Here is a 21,435-nt window from a genome sequence, read left to right as displayed (position 1 = left end):
ACTGCTTCAAAGTAGTGTAGCAGTGTATGGGAAAAACCAGTTCGGACTTGTCCGCTGTTTCTTATAGGGGACTTACTTCTAGTAGCGTCCAGCCCTAGCATGGTTTATGCTTCGCGCATGAGCAATAGGCATATTTTCAGCATTGTAAACTTCGTTGCTTGGCCAAAGAACTTCTATGTGTGTTTGGCTTGGCGATGAATTCACAATTCAGTTTTTAGCGATGCGTAAGTGAAACTATTACTTTCTACCTCCATGTTAGGGTAGGAGAGGTAAGACATACTCGCATTTTCTTCCTTTCCGCTTACTTTTACCTGCACCTGTACATATAATGTTACATGTGAAAACAGAATGTTAAACTTCAAGTGCTTTGTGAAGAAACTTTTCCCAGTCTCGAATAAACTAGCCAAAAAAGCTTTTCTATTCATTAAGCCAGTCTCATAACTAAAAGGTAAGCAAGCAAAATCTCTAACTTCTGGCCTCTTAAACAAAAAAGAATAAAAAAAAAAAAAAAAAAAAAAAAAAAAAATTTGAATGGTGAATGGTTTCAGATTTTAAATTACGTCCAAAGGGGCATTTTTTTTAACGTTTTGTGTGTTAGCTTTATTTATTAAATATATTCTTTGCACTTAAACCATAAAATTCAGTTCAATAAAAATGGTCTTAAAATAATTTTAAAATTAGCATATCTTTAGAATTTCCGATACACAGTTCCATGCGCTGGAGATAAAAAGGTCCTCCCCCCCCGTAGACTTTTGCCATTGCTCGCTTTGAAATCCTTGAATTTGTTAATCAAAAATTCGTTGAAGTTTTACAAAATATGAAATCGATAATAAAACAAATTTCAAATTTGGTCTTCCTCATGCCCATATTCGTAGGAGGATTACGTCATTCAAAATTCGATGGCTCTATGTACCATTGTTTTATCACAATGCGAGAAATATACATACATTTATGCAGATTTTCATTATTTAATTTCTTCAAATATAATGTAGGTCTCTAACATTTGGGGGCAACAGTTGAAAAGTGAAACTGATATTTATAGTGATTCAACGCAAAATCGCAAAACGAAAACAATAGTCCTTCAGGGACAAAGCCCCTTTGGACTAAAAATAATGCTTTGCATTACCTATCTTTGAAATACATTTTATCAGTTATTCTTACCTCATACAGGAAAAACTTTGCACATTTTAAAGAATTCTGCCTTCCAAACTGTTTTCTTTTTCGAAGGAAAAAGCAATTTTTATTCACAACATCGTACATTTCCAAGGTGCAGTGGGAAGTTAAAGAAAGCAAAAGGTGATTACATGAGACTTAATTACAATGCAATCTGCGCTATTAAAAAATACTCTTTTCTCCATTTTCAAATTTATTGATGGTGTACATGAGCAATGCTGATAGGTAATGTTACCAGACTGCTGACTATAATTAAAGGTATATTTTTTAATGTTGACTCAATTTATTATTTTTTTTTACTTCTATTGTTTCCATGAATAATTCACCTTTACAGTGAATACTGGTTATTACATTTATTAAGTTTTCTAATAAGTAATGAAAATTTGTAAACATTTTTTATGCAGAAGAAAGCATGTAGAGATTCATATTGCTATGTAATGCATTTTTCAATGAATATGCTTTTTTAAATTTTCACTGAAGCTTGTATAACTTTACATTAATTTAAATGTTTTAACTTTATTTAATTATTTTTATTACATATTTTAAAATTTATTTTTAGCATTGGATGCCCATGTTACAAGGGGCACCGTTATTGATATAGCTCAAATGGAAGAAATTAAAGCAGTCCACATCGCAGGGAGGTCTTCAGAACGTGTATACGTCCAATTTTGTTTAAGTCTAGGTTTAGATCCTGTCAACGTGGACTCAGAAGGCCAGACTGCTTTGCACATAGCTTGCACAAAGGAGTCCTTGGGTAATATTAAAATTCCTATTCATATATTTGATTTTGCTGAATTATGAATTTAGTAAGTTCCAGTTAGAAACCAAATCTAATGTTATTTCTCATTATATTTGAATTCCAACAGTAATTATTGCACATTACACTTGGTTTCTTACAGGAATTGTTTCACATTAGATCTGACTTCCATCTATGCAGTCAAAAGGATAAATACATCTACTGTTCTTGTCATAAAATATTGTTAGGTCAAATCTAAATTTATGCTGAACATGTTTGAGTATTCTTTCACATTGTGCAGTGAAACTGAGCTGAATGCACTGAGATTTTACTGGACATCTTAAGCACAGTATTTACTTTCGATTCCTCCCCTTTCAATCAATATTACTACTTAAAAATTGAAAGAGAAAAATGACACAGTGTATGCAGTTTTTGAGAAAAGCAGCAGTGCTGGCTCATAACTAAAATGAGTGGGGGTGCTATTCAAAAAAAAAAAAAAAAAAAAAAAAAATTACATTTGTTTTAAAATTGTGTAAAAGGAAACTAACATGTATAAAAATAAAATTTATTTTGAAACTTCATGAAATCTTACAAGGAAAAAATAAAACCTTTTTTTAATTACGTTAACCTAAATTGTTACAGTTCAAACTCTATCTAGTCATATAAAATTGTAATCCATTCTTCTTATTTTAATTTGCGCGAAAAGATGAATAATTTTCTCCTTGATCTGTCGAGCACAACTGAGGAAATTTTGATTTATTGAAAGCAATACTAGGGCATTTAGTCTTCCTGAATTCCTAGTGCTTCTTAGAAAAGTTTTCATTTTTTTTTCAGTGTTGAAAAGCAGCGTTCTGCCTCTGATGTAGTCATGGGAACTCTCAAGAGAATTTTTATCAGTTTCGTAATTTCACTAAAAACATCATCTAGATTGTTTTCGAAGATAAATTTCAGCAGCTCAATTAATTTGCAGTATTCATGGATATCAGACCTACCATAAAATACTTTAGCTCAGTTCCAAGCTTTTCTTTGTCAGTCATTGGATATGTTTCAGTGGTCACTACTATTTCTTCTATAGGATGTTCATTCCTAAAACTAGCAAAACATTTCTTGTTAAACAATTTAGCAGCTGCTAAGTGTTTAGTGGAAGAATATTAGTGCATTATATCAGTACATGGTATAAAGTCACATATTTCCGTAGCTTCTGCCATCAGTGTCTTTGAAAAATTCTCACAGTACTTTGAGTTTCTTAATTCTAAAATAGCAGTTTTGAAATTTGTTATATATTCATTAACTTTAAACACACTAATTTCTCTGGATTGCATTTAGTTGTATATTATTTCAACATGAGGCATAATCTGATAAAAGCTCTGATCATCACTTCAAATTATCATCATTTAGATATTTTAAAATTCCTGTTGCTTTTGCAATAGTTAGATCTGCATTTGATGTTGATTAAATTTCAGCAAGGTAATTTTTTTAAGGTTGCAAATTTTCATGAACTCTGTTTATGGTCCGTATGATGAAGGAATACTACATGCGCGGAGTAAAAAGAAATCAGATTTCCAATGACACGCCAGAATTTCGGCACTGCAAGAGCGACAGTGCTCTTCTCTCTGCCTTGGCTCGCGTACCTGCTTTCTGTGTGCGCATGCGCAGAACAGCCAAACACTACGTCACTGGAACTGTGAAACGCTCAGTTCCAAACAAAGACTTTCGTATCTTTTTCACATTCTGGGCGATGGCTACTGACATTAAGCTTAAAGATTCTGTATTGTAAAAGTGAAAAGAAAGAATTAAAGACTAAAAGGGCTCACTATATTAAATATTAAAGATAATAATAAGTGGCGTTCCGATTGAAGTTAAACGGGCTGCTAAAAATATATTCCATGTGCTTACAAATATATGTTAGACAGAAATGTATATTTATAAATAGAGAAATACAAATTTAACATACTCTTTAATGCAGCGGAATATTTAAAAGGCTATTAAATTTAATTTATAATTAATGTTTTTAGCTTTTACCTGTTTCAAAAGAAAAAATAACAAATCTTTTAATATCGGATTTGATATAACAGTTTGATATAGTCAGGCATTCATTTTCATTAAAGGTAAATATGTATGCAGAACTAGGAAATAATTTTCAGGACAAATTTTGCTATTTCATGGACTTGGAATTATAATTTTTGCGCCTGATTTTCTTGAAAGCTTGATTTTCTTGAACTGAATTTCTTGAACGTCTGATTTTATCTGCAAACAGGTACTATAGTTGCAGTTTTCTTATTTTTCTTATCTTTTTACTTCCTTGTATGAAGTAAAAAGGAAGTATTGTAATCGTGAAAAATTTCAGGCAGCATATTTCACCGAAAATATCTGATTTTAACCGCTATTGAATGCAATTTAACGATGTTTTTGCGTGATATCCGTACATAACAGAATAAAATACTCTTTTCCTTCAAAAAAATTATAAAACTGCTTTAAAATTAATTCTGAAGAGAATTTTTCGCGGCGTCTGTCCGAACGTATGTACGTACGTATCTCACATAACTCAAAAACGAGTAGCCTCAGAACGTTGAAATTTTGTATATAGGACTGCTATAACATGTAGATGTGCACCTCGTATATGTTTGTAAATTGTACATTTTTTGCTTTAAAAATGATTGTATTATGTTGTTTTTATGCCTTTAATAAATCTGTATGCAATATTTTTAGAATTATCAACAATTTTAACCCATTTATGCCGAAGGTTTAAAAATTGGAATTTTTGCATGAAATTTCTATATGTTAAGTAAAAAAATATAATAAACAATGATTTGAAGAAGAAATTTTTTTATTTTAATTAGTTTACAAGTTATATGGTGTTCCAAAAATGGAACACTAGGCAAAACCATTGCTATAATGTTACAATGTATAAAATCATGGGTTTCCTCGAAAAATGTGGTTATTCCCATTATTCGGTATGGTAATTGGAAGAACCTTTAACATGTAAAGCCATTTTCCACATCGAAAAGTGGTGTTTTTATGACATTGAGCACAGCGAGTTTACTTTCCTTGCTTTACGATCCTATGATTTATGCCATCATAGCGTGAATCAATGTTTCGCTTCTGAGAGGGTTTTCCTTTCCTGCCAGGTTCTGCAGGATGACCATGAGTCTCAAGATAATGGCATGCTACATGACGACAGAATTCTAAAAGATCCATTGGTTTTGCATCATAAGTTTTGTGTAATTGCCAAGCATTTTGTAAGGCCAATTCGAAACAGAACAACAATGGACTTGATTACCATTTCTTTCCACGAATTGATGCTCTATATTTGTCAGTGTTTTCGTCTGCTCTATTCACACTTCCCATAAATTGGTTATATACTTTTATCATGTTTGGCTGCTGAACTTGGATTTTCTTTTTTTTGTTCTTGTGAATAACGATTTACAAAACACAGTGGATTTACACCAGCACCAGATGATGCAACAGTCACAACACTGTTGTCATGCCATCTACAGACAATATTGCCTTTGCCATCAACTCGATAACCGAATGAGCCTCTTTCCATTTTCTTTAGGGCAACATCCGATTGCAATGGTGGTTTATCAATACGACCTTTTCTAACTGTGGCCTATTGCCTGATGACCCATTGAACCAAGTTTATCAAGCAGGGCAATACTTTTGAAAAAATTATCAAAAACAAAATGATATTGCCCAGGGTGCTCCTCTGTTAGTGCATCCGTAAACCATAAGACAACAGAAGCACCAACATCATACTCCTTATATTTGTTTGCCAGATTTTTACCTTGATAGGGTTCGAACCAACAAATGTAACCTAGACGAGTTGCCGCACACCAAAACTTGTATCCAAAACAAATAGGCTTTCCTCTTATAAATTGTTTGCATCCGTGTCGACCAAAGTAAGGAACCATGAATTCATCAATGCTGAAATGTGTTTCATTTGGAACAAACTTCATGCACAGCTCATTTAGTTGTTTATAAGAGGTCGTAATTTAGCAAACTTGTCAAGTGGGTCTAAATTTGCATCGTCTGCAACATGGAGATTTGAAAATATTGTTTCAAAGCAGTCACGTCTCATGGCAATACTATCAAGGGCTTTTTGTGAATCGGTTCTTTGTTCCCAGAATATGCGCCATCTAGGAAGAGACATATCCACTCAGAAATATAATCTCCAGAAAACATTTCAATTCAGAGTTTGTCAAGCTTAGGTTTACACCCTTAGTTGAAGCATATAAATTTGAGTATGTTACAATGAGTTCCATGACATCGTCATTACCAATTACCAAAGTAAGAACGATGTCATGACATGACATCGTTCATATGGGTTACACATTTAGATCTGCTTTTTCCCATTTTCGTACAAATTTTTCGAACTTTTTCTTCTTTGTTAGAGGGGATTGCTGCAAAGTAGAAGAAGTGGATGGAACCCCATCTGCAGGAGAATCAAATTTAGTTAAATATGAAGGATCATCTGGTTCAGAGTCAGCATCAAAAGAACCATCCCGAACAAGATAAGCAGGTGCGCGCAGCAAAGAACCAGGCGGCTTATTTATTGGTTCCCCATCTTCCTCACCGGAGTCCTCATCAGAAACAGACGCTGTAGCATTTTCAGGTGGTTCTATGATTATGGCACTTGCTTCTATGTTGTCACACGTCTCTAAAAGATCAGTTAACTCATGTAAGGCTATTTCGGACATCTTGTGTCTTGGAAAATTATTTTTAATTATTATATTATTTTTATTATTTCAACTAAAAAAATATGAAGAGAAAATATATGCGTTCTTGTGGTAGTGGTTTTGCCTAGTGTTCCAAAATGGAAATTTCAAGCCTATAACTAATTCATTTTCTTTTTGCAGTAATAAAGAGTAACTAATTGAATAATAACACAATTTTTTTTTACAATTTTAAAGTATAATGCAACAGAGTTATAGTTATCTGTTTATAGATGAATCTACAAAAACCTTGACGAAAATGAAGACAAAAATTTCACAACATCACAGCAGCCAAATATCTGCAGGAGTGACAAACTCTGTGTTCTAAGCAAAACCATATGCCCTTACAAACTGGCTGACATCACAAATCAAACCATGTGTGCGACCGTGAACCCGTGGGCTAAAAATAACTTTTATGTGAGGGATGTTCCAAAAATGGAACAGTAGGCATAAATGGGTTAAAGTTGTCTAAGTGCCGCTGAGCCTTTTTTTAATGGCAGCCATTGATGTTTACATTTGAAACAGGAGACTAGTGGATTTGTTGCCAATCTAGAGAAACTTAGCTTCGCAACAACAAAGATAACGCAAACTTGTACAAATTACTTGTACAAAGTAAAAAGGAAGTATTGTAATCATGAAACGTTTCAGGCAGCATGTTTCAACGAAAATATTCATTTTGACCACTATCGAATGCAATTTAACGATGTTTTTGCTTGATATCTGTATGCAAGGACAGAATAAAATACTCTTTTCCTTCAAAAAAATTATAAAATTGCTTTAAAATGAGTTCTGAAGAGAATTTTCCGCGGCGTCTGTGCGAAGGTATGTACATATGTATCTCGCATAACTCAAAAACGAGTAGTCTCAGAACGTTGAAATTTTGTCTATAGAACAAAATCTATAACAGGTAGATGTGCACTTCGTATTTTGGTTGCAATCGGCCGCACCAAACGTATATAAATATATTTATATATATATCCACTCTGTTACCCGGCTCAGTGATGTTAGTTTCTTTACTCGTATATGTTCGTAAATTTTTCATTTTTTGCTTTAAAAATGATTGAATTTTGTTGTTTTTATCTTCCGGTTAAGGTTTTTATGCCTTTAGTAAATCTGTATGCAATATTTTTAGAATTATTAGCAATTTTAAAGTTGTTTAACCCTTTGCGACACGCATATTTAAAATATATTTTAATCTTTAAAAAAATGCCTTAGAATAAGTCAGACGGACTTACTTAAGTGCCTTTAAGGCTTGAAAAAAATTCTGCACTTTTATTTTTTACGGTGGAAGGTGGGATACCGTTTGTCCCACCATGCAACTAGCACATGTCTTATAGCATATTGGTGTATAGCAGGAAAAAAAAATCATATGTGGAATGAATAAACAAAATAAAGCGTGCATTCTAAAATATTCATAATAAACACACTAAAATGCATTTTGTACTTATTGCATATATGCATGACTTGTAAAATTTTGCATATGCATATTTTGCATTTAATATTTTCAAATTTTAGGAACAAAAGAAAATATTTTCTTGAATATTATTTTAAGATTAAAATTTGATACTCGTACATATGATACTAAATAAAATATTAAAATTGGCACTTGATTCAAAAACATTTATATATGATTAAAATTGAAAAAAAGTCATTTTTCATGAAACTTTGAAAAACATGTTGTTTCATTCTTTTGTAAGCATAGAGGCACTTCACATGTTTCACACATCCAAAATGTTCGTCGTTCTTCTTTCGATATGCTGCAATATGCACATCTTCTCCTGTTCGTTCTCTTTGGCGTTTTACTTACATTTTTTAGTCTCTTTTCTGGTTGTACGAACGGGTTTTTATTATTTGAACTGGGGATTTCAGTTTTCTTTTCAGCTCTTTCTTGCCTGCAAGTGCCATTAGACCTTCTATAACTGAGAGAAGAAAATCTTTCATTGTTTTTACATCATGATCAGGTTCGTGAACAAACTTGAATAAACGTGTTTACTATACTCACATCTAAAAAGTAAAAAAAAAAAAAAAAAATCATGTGCCACCATTTCTTGCTTTTGCGGTCTATTTCATATAGTCCTTTCTGTTGATCAATCAGTCGACATATCCCATATTCTTATTGTATGAAATAATGCTGTTTGGGCACAGTACTTTTTTTTGTCTTTCCATCTCGTTCTTTTCTATTAATTTCTTTCATTTCAGTTGTCTTTTCCAAGCAAGACGGGATAGAAACGGATCTTTTATCCTTTCATTTTATGCAATAAATTGAATCATCGTTAACTGAAAAGTCTATATATTCTCTTGACATAAATTTGTCTTTTAAATTTTTGGGTAGATACTTCCGATCCATATTTACAGTGCCACATGCATAGATGGGTCTGTGTCTTTAAAAAGCAAAACAAATTATAACTACTTCCCTTTCTTCTTCAGCAATAACTTCAACCTCAGTTATTCTCTCCTGGATTTCAATTTCATCTGAATCAGAACTGACATCTGAAGCATTTGAGTCGCAATCGGATGGCAATTCAGCAAAAAGATCCAAAGCTTCCTGAGTTGTTAATTTTTTTCTAGACATTTTAGCACATCAGAGCATACAACGGATGTAAAAGTGCGCGCAATCACGAAAAAAATAGATGCAAAAAAGAAAAGAAAAAATAATCGCGTGTGCTGCCATCTATTGAGCGGAAATTCAAGTGTGTGGTGGGACAAATTTTAACCCACTTATTTCAACTGCAAAATTAATGTTATAAAATATTGAATCCAATTAAGATTTTTGAAAATAAAATACCTTTGAATATTAAAAAGAATCATACATATCATAAATTGTATACCAAACCTTTTAAAATATTGAAAAATGCGAGATACATGGATATCACTATTGTGATCCCATTTTGAATATTTTTTGCTCATAAACTTAAGCCCTAGTATAGTAGTAACATCTACTGAGAAAAATAATAACTAAAATAGATTATTTTTAAAAGATTAGAAAATTTCTAACGGAAATTGCTAACTGAGAAAATAAATATTAATTAGGTGGGACATATATTGACCCACCATGCCACAAAGGGTTAAGTGACGCTAAGCCTTTTTTTAATGGCGACCATTGATGTTTACATTTGAAACAGGAGACTAGTGGATTTATTGCCAATCTAGAGAAACTTAGCTTCGCAACAACAAAGATAACGCATTCATTTATTATTGCCAATTAAATCATGCTTAATTCTTTCTGGAATTTTTTCGAGGAAATAAGTGTTTAAGATTTACTTTGTAATTTTTAATATAGATATTTTGAGTTTTTATTTATTTTTGCCTTCTCGCGAAGTGAGAACTGAATTAATTAAATGAGAAATACTCAATCGTCTGTAAAAAACTGTTTCTTTTTTGTTTTGTTTCCTTAATTTCTTTTATACATCATTCTAGCTTTATTATAGTATTTGAATAGAACATGTGGCAATGATTAGATAATTTTATTCTTTAAATGATATAAATTTTGTGCATTATGAGTTATAATATGAATGAAATATATAAGTTAACTGTTATATAATTATTGGATTATATAACAGTTAACTTAGTTTCCGTTATATAATTATTATATAAGTTAACTGTTGTATAATTATTAATACTGTTAAGTGAATCTAGCGCCAGAGTGTCGCTATGGTAAACAAATACTAGAGTGAATTTTAAAGAATGCATTTATTCTATTGTGGTTTATGCGCTGTCGGCGAAGTAGATTTCATTCAATCCAATAAGTTTAAATGAAATGCAAGAAAAAATGCATATAATTTAATATTCCAATACAAGGAAGTCATGTGGTGTACACATCAGATTTTTTAAACTAAATTCAGCTGATTGCTGTCTTTTTCCGCTCGCAGATTTCTCGCTATAATGTTAATTCAGAAATAAGTATTTTTTAGCAAAACATTCTTTCCTTAAGCCAGCGTTTATCGCTACTTCTGCCGCCATTAATTTTTGGTGATAACATCTGATTGCTCCTTTTTTACCACGTGACTCCAACGCATCCGCAGACATACGGATAGAAGTTGAACTCCATCTGTACGTCATCCGTCACCACACATCGACCAGATTGCAGATGTTAATCAAAGGGAATTCGCTCGCTGATTGGAGAAACGCATAGACACCGCAACGCATACGCAGCAGTGGAAATGGGCCTAGATTGGAAAAATGGGCAGTGGTTGGAAAACAAATCCTGTGATGTCGAAGTTCCGCGCTATGTGGTGTCCAGAATGTTGAAGCCAGAAAGAAGAAGCATCAAGTCCGAGAATAGCTCTGCGTGATAAACGCCGATAAAAAGCTTTTATTGTTTGTTAGCTGGGAAGAGGGAAATGAAGTATGGTTCCACCATTATGACCAACAAATGAAACAAGGAAGCGGGATGTGGAAACATTAAGAATCCTCGACCCTATATGTATAGAATCTGAAAATCTGCCTGAGAGTTTTTAAGATGTCAATTTTGGGATAAAAAATTATCACTGTTTATTATTAATAACATGCCTTTTTGATACAATGAGAATAGGCTTTCATTATGCTAACCAGGCCCGCGCCGACAGCTCTACCCAACGAGATGGCTCCTGACCTAAGCACAACGAGCAGGATGATGCCATTCCACTGAAGGAAGAAACCACTATCAGCGCACCACAGCGAAGGGCCGGGTGGCGGATCAGATGTGGTAAATTGAACGATAGTCATAAGAAAATGAAAGTTTATGTTATGAAGTCTATTGTGCCTTGTGCAGTAGGTGCTTCGTCCAATTAGAAAAAGAAAAATGATTTGGAATGAAAATGATGTCTTGTAGGAAAAATGTAAAAAGCATTGATATGAAAGTTAGGCATGGTTACTGGAAATTTGGACTTTGAGAATTTTGATTTAAAGAACTAGCATACGCACAATAATCACGTTGATATGAAACACATGTCAAGATGCAGAGAAGCATTTCACACACAAGATACAATTTATTGCGCACATGAAAATATTTAAGAAACGGGAAAAAATCACATTTGTCACAGAGATAAAAGAAGCACGTCCCTCCACTATGACGGCTATGAGCTCACTGGCTTGTGCCGACAATAGGTGGAAGGTCGTGCAAAGCACGACGGCGCCGATTCGAAAAGCCGCCAGACAATCATTAAAACAAGCAGTTCGTATCGCTGCCTGTCTGAACAGGAAAATTCTTGTTTTATTTGAACACCCCTCTGGGGGTCGACTCAGGTAAAACCTGGGAAGCTACTGATTAGGTTCTGTACCTAGGCAGTATCGACCACGGGTCTTTAAAATCAGTCTCCACAGGACTAAAGTCATCGCTGGTGATGGCTGTTTCAGGTATGTGCGGTACAGTACGGTACTGTATTGTCTGTTCCATTGGTTGTAGTGGAGCAATATAGTCAGATATACATGTTGTCCAGAGTGTAACACCCCCATTGATGAAGTTGACGAACTCAGCGAGCCTTTAAACTGCTTGAGGTTTCCAGTGCGACTGGGGCCTCAAAACTGCATATTCATATCCTTCCTTGGTTTCCCCCTGGGGAGGCGCCTAAAACCGACATCTGTACGCAATGACTTAGTGTTAGCAGGCCGGATTTGTGGCACGGTCTGTCTGACAGTGTTTAAGTGACTTCATTCTGCTGTCTGGGGTTGGGGCCCCTGTTGAAAGCAGATATTTTTACCATCCTTCCAGAACAGAGACATGGAATGTGAGTTGCTGAGTAGTCCTGTCGACTCAGCTTAGTCATAGCTCGTCTACTGGACCAATAGGTTAGCAGCTTCTTGGATTGCCTTTAGGAGTTGGGGCGTTTAACTGTGTTAGGGCAGCCTCGAGTTTGCCAGCCTGGAGTGCCCCTTCCACCTAGCACACTGTCTTATTCGACCAAAAGTTTAGAGCAGCAGAGCAGGAGTTCGTCTCTGGTTGTTCTCTTTTGTCTTATTTGAACGTGCAAATACTTCATGCGTATGTAAGGGTAGACGCATTTGACAAATTGCTTAATCCTTATTTTGTGTCTACTGTTGCAAACGTAGTAATTTGTGCAATATTTATCTTTTTTGTGATTGCTTGTTGTTATTGTTTTTCTACATAAAAAAAGGTAAGTGTAGTTACATATTATGTTAAATTTAGGTCAACTTTTTAACGCGAAGCAAAGATTTGAGCATAATTACTCGAAAACTGTTAAGCTCTCAAGTTTGAACCATTGTCGTATTCTTGGCCTAAAAAATTACTAATATCTAAACCATTTTCCTCTAAAGTCTTTTAATAAGCTGACATTTAATAATAAAGTTGTTCATCTTCCACTGGTCGTATCTGTTGTAACACAAAATACAAAATACTAAACCTTGATACTTGTGTGATTATGCAGGTTATCTACTGCAATAGCAGTACTTACCTGCTCACATGAATGAGCTCCACAATGGGCATGGTGATAAGAAGTTACATGAAGTAGTTCTCCAAACGAGAATTAAAATACTAAAAACCTTTCTTTAATACTCATGTCTGTATTTTCTAAATTAAAATACTTCATACAAATTAATACTATTTGCTCTTGATGGCTGGCATCAGGGGTACAATCAAGTAAAGTAGAAAAATGTTTTGCCTGTTTGACCTTATTTAAAATAATTTGCTTTGTATTATTCCCTAATAAGCTAATTATTTTATTTTGGTAATGAAGCATATGTTTTTAGTTAGCAATATATAGACATGATAGGGTCAAATAGTGATCATTTCCATACACTTTAAAAAATTATTATTTCTTTCGAATAATGTGTTACTGGAACCACGGGAAGGCTAAATATTGTTTGCCTAAAAACTGAATGGCATAGATAATTCTTTCAATAACATTACGCCAATGCTTAGTCTCTGTTTTTAATAAAATTTGAAATTCCGAATTAACAGGTTTATTCTTTCGTAATCGTTCTAAGAAATAAGAGTAACTCTTTCGTTGTCTGGCAAGATTCGACATGAGTACGTCTAAAAAAAATTACGTCCATTTTTGTCTTTTGGGAAACTCAAACTCGAAACCAAGTTTTGTTAACATCCAAGATTATTTTCTATTAAGGCTTAAACTTGAGGTGGCAGTAATGAACTTGGGCATAATCCAGAATCATCAGGCACAAGCAAATGCGTTATCTATTGCAGAAGTTGTAGATTTCAATAGTATTTCTTCTATTTTTTTGACCAGCTGCATTGAAGTTAAAGGTAATTCTCAGGTGAATATGCTTTCTAAACTCTTTCTAATTATTAAGTTGTTTTAGTAATTTCAGTGGTAGCCGAGACGTTGATTGATAACTAGTGCTAGTAGTGCCAGCTTGGGTATTCTTCGGATTTTGGAAAAACTCAATAATTTTATAGTTCTGGTTTATTAAGTCTTCCTCTCACTTTTTTTTTTTTTTTTTCCTTATTACATTCTGATACTCAAACAGTTTTTTTTCCGTTTTCCTTCCGACATGTAGGGGAAAACGAAAACAGAAAAAGTGGAAGTAAAAATAAAAGCAGAAAATAACTATTATAAGAACTATTGTGTAAAATACTTCTGGAAAATATTTGGAAAGTCACTGTTTGAAATAATTTACCTTACTTCTGAAAAAGTGAGTATATCTTAAACCATTGCTTGGAAATTATAGGAATTATTAGATCAATACCAAATAATTCAAGAAGGGGATGTACTCTTTTGTTTATTAAAGTAAATAAATCAAATTTAAAGGCGTAATGAAAATAACGAAACATTTTCCTTCGGTTTTCCGTATAGCTAAAAATCGGAAAATGGCTAATTTTTGATTTCAGAATATGTTGAATATTTTTACTTGATTCCAAATCTCAAATAGGTATATTTTAAATTCAATGGTACTCCATAAATATGTCAATCCTTTCTTCTCGAAGGATAATATGTTTTAGTTTAATCAACAAATGGTTGATGAAAAAAAAAAAAAAAATCGAGTAATTATGCTCAAATCACCGCTTTTCTGAATTACATAGCTAACATAAGTTTAAAATAATATGTAACTGCACGTACCTTTTTTTTACGTAGGATAACAATAACAGCAAGCAATCACCTCTCCCCCCCCCAAAAAAAAATCACAAAAAAGATAAATGTTGCCCAAATTACTACGATTGCAACAGTAGAACAAAATAAGGACTAAGCAATTTGTCGAACGCGTCTACGGCGCCCCTATATCCTTACATTTGCTTCGGCATCATGTATTTTGGTTCACATATATTTTACAAGATAAGCTCAACTTATGTCAAAAAGTACAAAAAGCATTAACTGATAAAAATCAAAGTGATATAAATAGTATAGATCTTATGCAGGAACTGCAGTTTTTGCAAACTTTTGGAGGAAATGTAGCATCGCCAGTCGAAACTCTAAGCTGTATCATTGTCAACAACATAGTGGTGTGCAGAAAAGAAGTTTGGATAGGTATCAACGCTGGAGCATTTTTTGTGCCCTGTTGTAATCACAGTTTGCACCTTGTCGTAAACTACGCTACGAACAACAATTTATTTAGTGCAAACTTATTAGATATGTATATTAATTTGTTTTTAATTTTAAGATAATAAATAGTGTTCACCAATATTTGGTATGCAATGCGTTTAGTATATTATTTCGTTTCGCTTGCAGTGTTACTTTTTTATAACATGTTGTTGTTGACTAATGCTCACTTGTCTGGCCTATAGTCACCTGAAGCCTACGAAGTTCCTCGTGGCAAGGAGCGCAAGATACGCCACGTGTGCCGTTGGCAACAGCTTTGAGCACTTTACAGGCAACAGTGCGATTTAGCTCAGTTTCGCCCTAATTTTGATGGAGAGCACCTGGGGGAACGGGTCCGAGCGTCTCGAACCCTCCTTCCCCTACCACCAACCTTTCAAGAGGACTTTCGCCTCACTTATTTAGAGTGCCCCATGCCGCACAGGCACTGTACATTTACAAACATCCATAACTTCTCCGGGATTCGAACCCGAGGCCTTTGCACGGCAGTCAGCAACTCTAACCACTTTACCGGTTGGGCGGCCTTTTATAACATAAATGAATGTATAATTATTCAGTGAATATGTTTGAGTGCGGTTTTTAACAAAGCACAAAATATTTGCATGACAAATGGTATTAGACAAATGGTAATATATATATATATATTTTTTTTTGGTTTTTTGTATTATTATGTTAATAATGCTTCATTTTAAATGTTAATCATAAGCACCGTCCCTTTAATATCGTCACTACATAAAGGCGCTCGCTAGACATTTGCACGACGGCTCCGATTAGGCTTGGCGCGGGCCTGATGCTAACCTGCTGCAATAAGACATAAATGCGGCTCAGAATTCCCAAACTGCTATTTCCCCCAATGATGCGGATTTCAGTTTCTCCTTGTGTATCGTATTAGTCCTAGACTTCTTTTTGTTTCACAAGCTGCAGTATTAGCGTTTTTTACGTTACGGCGACAATAATATGCGGAAGTACTTCATTGACATACTCTGGATAGAAATATTTTTAAAAACCTATGTATGTTATCATTAAATATAAATGCATGTGGTTTCTCATTATGCATAACATTGATAGTATTTTTTTTTTTTTTTTTCATTTTATTGAATGCTTAAAGTTCAAATATACATTTTGTTGCAGCAGTGATACAGCTACTTCTTGAAAACGGGAGCAGGTCCATTCTGAATAAACATGACGGGTTTGCAAGAACGCCGCTGCGCATAGCATGCTCTCAAAGTTCACTAAAAGTTGTCCAATACTTGCTTGAGAATGGTGCTGACATACAAAATGAAGGTTGTCTTCTATTAACTGCATTGAATCACAAATGTAGGAGTTATATACACAGAATAATATCTACGTTTCTAGATTATTTTCTCAAATTATAGTTTACATTATAAGAATCACATCATATTCAGAACAAAAGTTTGTTATTTTCTTCTTTTGCTTGAATGCATCCCGAGTTTTATTATTGAAATATAGATTCTGCTTTTAAAGCAAAAAAATTATGGTTTGCAGTTTTGGGTAAAATAAATTAATTAATTAACATATGAACTAATTAAAGTAATTCTGAGTAATCAGTATATAGATTTTCTTAATGTAAGGTGTACAATGTGGTTTAGCTTTAAGAGAGCGACCTCATACGACCATTATGCTGTCACTTACAATGCAAGGATCATGCTGAACTAATTCATTATCACCTTGACAACGCTGCTTACATTTATATTGCTGGATTTTTAGTGACCTTATCTGAGTCTTGCCGCAGTATTTATGAAATTTTATTTCTTCAGGCATCCATTACCAGATAGGAATACTCTTAATGGCCAGACAGGAAACACTGCTATTAGTACTCCGAATATTAATAGTTCGACCGCTAATAGCTCGATAATTCGAATAGTGAATATAATAGTTTGACATGGTTTCAAACAGTTACAGGTGAAAACATTGCGGATGAAAACGTCGCGCAGAAAACAATGCAAGGCAAAAACGTCGTCGTATAAAATATTGTGGGAGAAAAGGAAACAAGAAGAAAACATCATGCATAAAACTTCATCAACGAATATAATTGGTTTTATCAAACCACACCACTCCGAGCAACGAAGATATTAATTGCTTGCACGATTTCTTTACCTCACCAAACCAATTGCATGCTAAATCATTTTCTTCTGTTTCCACTTCACAGGGAAAAAAAATTACTTTTTCATTTTCATATGAGTATTTTATTGCATGCATAAACTAAAGCTTTCTGCTTTAAATACATTGATTCAAAAAGGCATATTTTTATAAATTTTTTGCATATACACTCAAGCTCAAATTTTTTAAAATTATTTTGGCAGATTTCTCTGGAAAATTTGTAAATCACTTTTAATAAAGTGACTAATTTCTAAATACTAAAGACTAAAAGAATATCAAACTAATAAAGTGAAAAAAATAATTTTTCTATTTGATAATTAATGTAAACAATTTTAATATGCTTATACTTCGTGCAGTTACTGGTTTTTCCTTTACTAATCGTTTTAAGGACTATACTTTTAATGAAAAATTTCCAGTACAACTTGATAGAAGAGACTAGCTAAATAGTGACTTTTTTAACAGTTAACTACATAAGTTTAAACTTCTATTAACTACTTTTCGTAGCATAAATTTTTTGCCCATTTTCAGTTGGGGAAATGCTTAAGTTTCCTTCTTGCATTTTAGCAAAAAAATGGTGATTAATTCAAAAATAGAAAACGCAGAGGTAAAGATATTCCTTACTCCCTCTTGAGCTCACAAATCTGTATGCAAATATACATTTACAACTTTTAAAGCTTATGTCTGACCTAAAAAACTAATGTCAGGTATGTTCTCATTATTTTTTTCCCAATGACACAAACTGTTCTACTACTAAGGCCAAAAGCGGTGGTCTTTTTATTATGGAGGCACCTAAGAGGTGGGCCACCTCACCTCCTATGAAAGGATGAATATACATACGCCCATCAATTCGAACCCGGGCCCTTTGGTATTTCAGTTGGCTTCCCTAGCCACTATACCGTCTAGGCGTCTGATGTTATCATTATATGATGATTTGTAGGTGCTTTCCCATAATCGAAAATTTGGATGTTGATTCCTTAACTATGACTTTTTACCACGATATTTTCTACTATTATGTTTAAAATTGATACGTTTTTAAACTGTTTAAAGCTGCGATGCTTCTTGCTGTTTTTTTGTCTCATGTAGACGACGTTTTGGCCTTGCGTTTTTTCCTTCTAGATGTGTTCATCTGCGATGTTTTTGTCATGATGATGTTTCCGGTAGGCGCTGCTTCAAATAGCGATAAAATAGCCTAGCATTTAAATACTTTATTGATTTTTGCCATGTAGCTCACACAACCAAGAGAATCCGTTTCCCTTAGAAAGTCTTTCATGAAAGCATGCGAAAACTATCTCCACGCAAACCGGCAAATAATCTTCTGTGATTTTACTTAGTTAAACCAACGCTTTGTTTGGAGAAAACTTGAAATGAAGATAAAAGTTTGGTTCTTTGAAGTCCACATTTCTTTGTATTTATTTTTAAGGATTTTCTGAGATACTGTAGCTTTTAAATCATTTATAATTTGAACTGTCTATGTGCGTTTGTCATGAAACACAATGAAAATATGGAATTAAATTAGAAAAGTTATGCAGAAAATCCTGGAATATATTGAATGCTATTTTAATAGTAAATAAATATGTAGAGTCATTAAGTTAATTTTTGAAGGAGAAGACATAAAAAATGAGCAATGGCCTCGTTGGGACTCGAATCTGGACCTCTCGAATACGCGCCGCATACGTTACCGTTACACATGAAGGCATGCTGGAAGAAGGGAGAAAATACCGTATATACTTCCCCTTTTAAAGGGTGAGTGAGGATTAGGGAACCCAGTCTTCAAATTCAGGTTGTGATGAATTATTGTCTACCACCTTTTAGTTCGGGCGCCACTTGTAGAGTCATTAGGGTTTCTTCGATGCTGGAGACATGAAAAATGAGCAACGCCTTCGCCGGGACACGAATCTGGACTTCTCGAATACTTGCGAAGTTTGTTACTGTTACACCAAGAAGGCACACGGAAATTAGAGAGAAAGTACCTTATATATATTGATATAGTAACAGAAGTTCATACTTAGGTTTCAGTTATTAATTTCTCAATAGAAACTTTATCTTGTAATTTATGAACTATTTAACAGACTCAGATGAATAAATTATTAATGAATACAAAATATCAATATATTTGTTTGAAAACAGTATAAATGAAATTTAATCAGGTGGATGATGTTGCAACTTTTGATCTTTTTTCGTATTCTTATTATTTACATTTAACAACATCGATAAGTGAATTTTTGCTTACCTTTCTTGATAAATATCCACAGGAACGCTTGGAATTCCTTTTAATTTTTATCACACAGAAGCTTTATTTACAGCTATGTACAACAATTGTATGCTTACATTAAAACGTTCAACATGTTTTTCGGGTTGCCACTACATCTATCTCAAAAATCCGCAATGCGGTAAGAAAAATATAACAAGTTTAAAGTAAAAAACGCTGCGCCTTCTCGTAGCCAACTACATAAACTGTAACAGATGATGCTTGATAAATATTTAATATTCACTCAGTTTCAGAAAATTTCTAGTTCTGAAATCGAGCCTTCATTTTGTAATTACGCATAATAATTAAAAACAGGAAAAATTTGATCCTATACTGATAAAGAATATAACTTAAAAATTTTATACATTTCATAGAAATCGGAAAGGGTCGCTCTTTAACAAGCTGCAAAGTTAGTGCGAATTTTCTACAGAAACATGTATCAATTTCCGAACACATTTTCTCCTGCAAAAAGAGGATCTCACGTAAATCTACCTCAAAAACCTAATGGAAATCTGAGACAGCTTTCCTGAAAAATTCCTCCCTCGCGGATAGTTCTAGTCTGCTTTGCGTGCACTAAAATAAACCATCCAAATCTTCCTTGAGGTACGCAACGTTTTTCAGCAAACCTTTTTTACCTTTTTTAAATTTCATTTTGACTAGCTTCGCTTCCATAAGTTGTTCTACCAAAATGTAATCATTTATTATTTGCTCTAAGTAGCTCATTCATTTCTGTTACAATGTTTATATCTGCTTGGAATTTAAAAATATATATATACATTCATTTACCTCTTCAATACCATTTGCTGTTGAGTTTCAAAAAAGGCTGTTTCTGCCTGCCTTAAAAATATAATTTCAAAAGAATGATAGTTTTCTTTCCTATGAATATTTTAAGGAATATGAGCTGCATAATCGCCCAATTGGCGATGTGCTTGGATAAGCTGCACGTGATAGGGATGCATTTTTCTTTTTTTCTTTTTTTTTTTGCTGAGAAGCCTCCAGATACCGGAATGGAAAACTCCGACTGCGTGCACTTATGGAGGTAGGAAGTAAGGTGTAGTGAACGCAATAGTAGGAAGTAAGGTGTAGTGAACGCAATTCTAGAAACCTTTCCTACCTCCATGCGTGCACTACACTTTGTGTACTTAAACGTGGAGTTCCCTGTACCTGATTTAGGACATTCTGTTTGATGTCTGGAGTCTATGCTGATCGTGCCCGATTCATGACAGCTCTTAGAAAGGAACCTGTTTCAGCTAACCTCCTGTGCAGCATTGCAAACAAATTATGGCTAGGTGTACACCTCATAGCCTGTCGTTCCGCGTACAAGCGCTGTGTGGTTGGCCCACTACAGTTTGTAGCACATATACCAAATGCATATTGGCTAACTTCCCATTTGTATAATTATTCATTCTACTAACTATCTGTCCTGGTGCGAAGTGACGATTCCCTGCAAGAACTCCTGCGGAACTTTCCTGGAACGCCATCTACAGCGTCAAAAAAGCATTTCAGACCCTGCATTGGTATATGATTCAGAGTCGTTGAGGCAAAGAATAGACGTTCTTTGGCTCTACCCTTCCTAGAAGTTCTGAAACGTGGTACTGAGACCCCCTGTGTACATATGGAATAGAAATATTTAATAAACTATAACAACTTATACGAAATACTATTTCAAACGATACTTGATGATACAGTACAAAGTCTGTAATCCGGACCTCAAAGCTACAAACTTTATACGCATGCGCGTTTAATGTATAACCCACGCTATAAGCTAGGATAAAATTATCTAAGGCATTTCAGTTAATGTTGCAGATTGCGCTGTTCTTTAATCTTCTAATTGGATCCGGCTTATTATTTTTTGCAGACTGTTAGAACAATTTTATAAAAATTAAGCTTGAACTTTCGATTATGCCAAAATGAGTTTCCAATTCTGGAGCTGCAAGAGGATCTACAAAGCGAAAACAT

General features: G+C 33.9%; 1 protein-coding gene across 3 annotated transcripts in view; it reads left to right on the top strand.

Annotated features, from left to right (window-relative positions):
• The window catches only part of LOC118202940 (uncharacterized), a 43,722-nt gene that overhangs the window by 7,505 nt on the left and 14,782 nt on the right, over positions 1-21,435 (top strand). For all 3 annotated transcript variants that reach the window (XR_015042237.1, XR_015042238.1, XM_085821010.1), the window contains exon 2: positions 1,733-1,927. Coding sequence is in view for 1 of the 3 variants with exons in the window: in XM_085821010.1 (XP_085677136.1) it covers positions 1,733-1,927 (195 nt within the window). In the remaining 2 variants the exon portion in view is untranslated. The remainder of the gene's footprint in view (positions 1-1,732; positions 1,928-21,435) is intronic.

The sequence above is a fragment of the Stegodyphus dumicola genome, chromosome 7 (assembly GCF_044657685.1).
Source record: "Stegodyphus dumicola isolate Sdum_Otavi_A_Nest chromosome 7, ASM4465768v1".
Taxonomy (NCBI): Eukaryota; Metazoa; Arthropoda; class Arachnida; order Araneae; family Eresidae; genus Stegodyphus; species Stegodyphus dumicola.
Note: the sequence above shows the minus strand (reverse complement) of the source record. Positions and strands in the feature narration are given on the sequence as shown.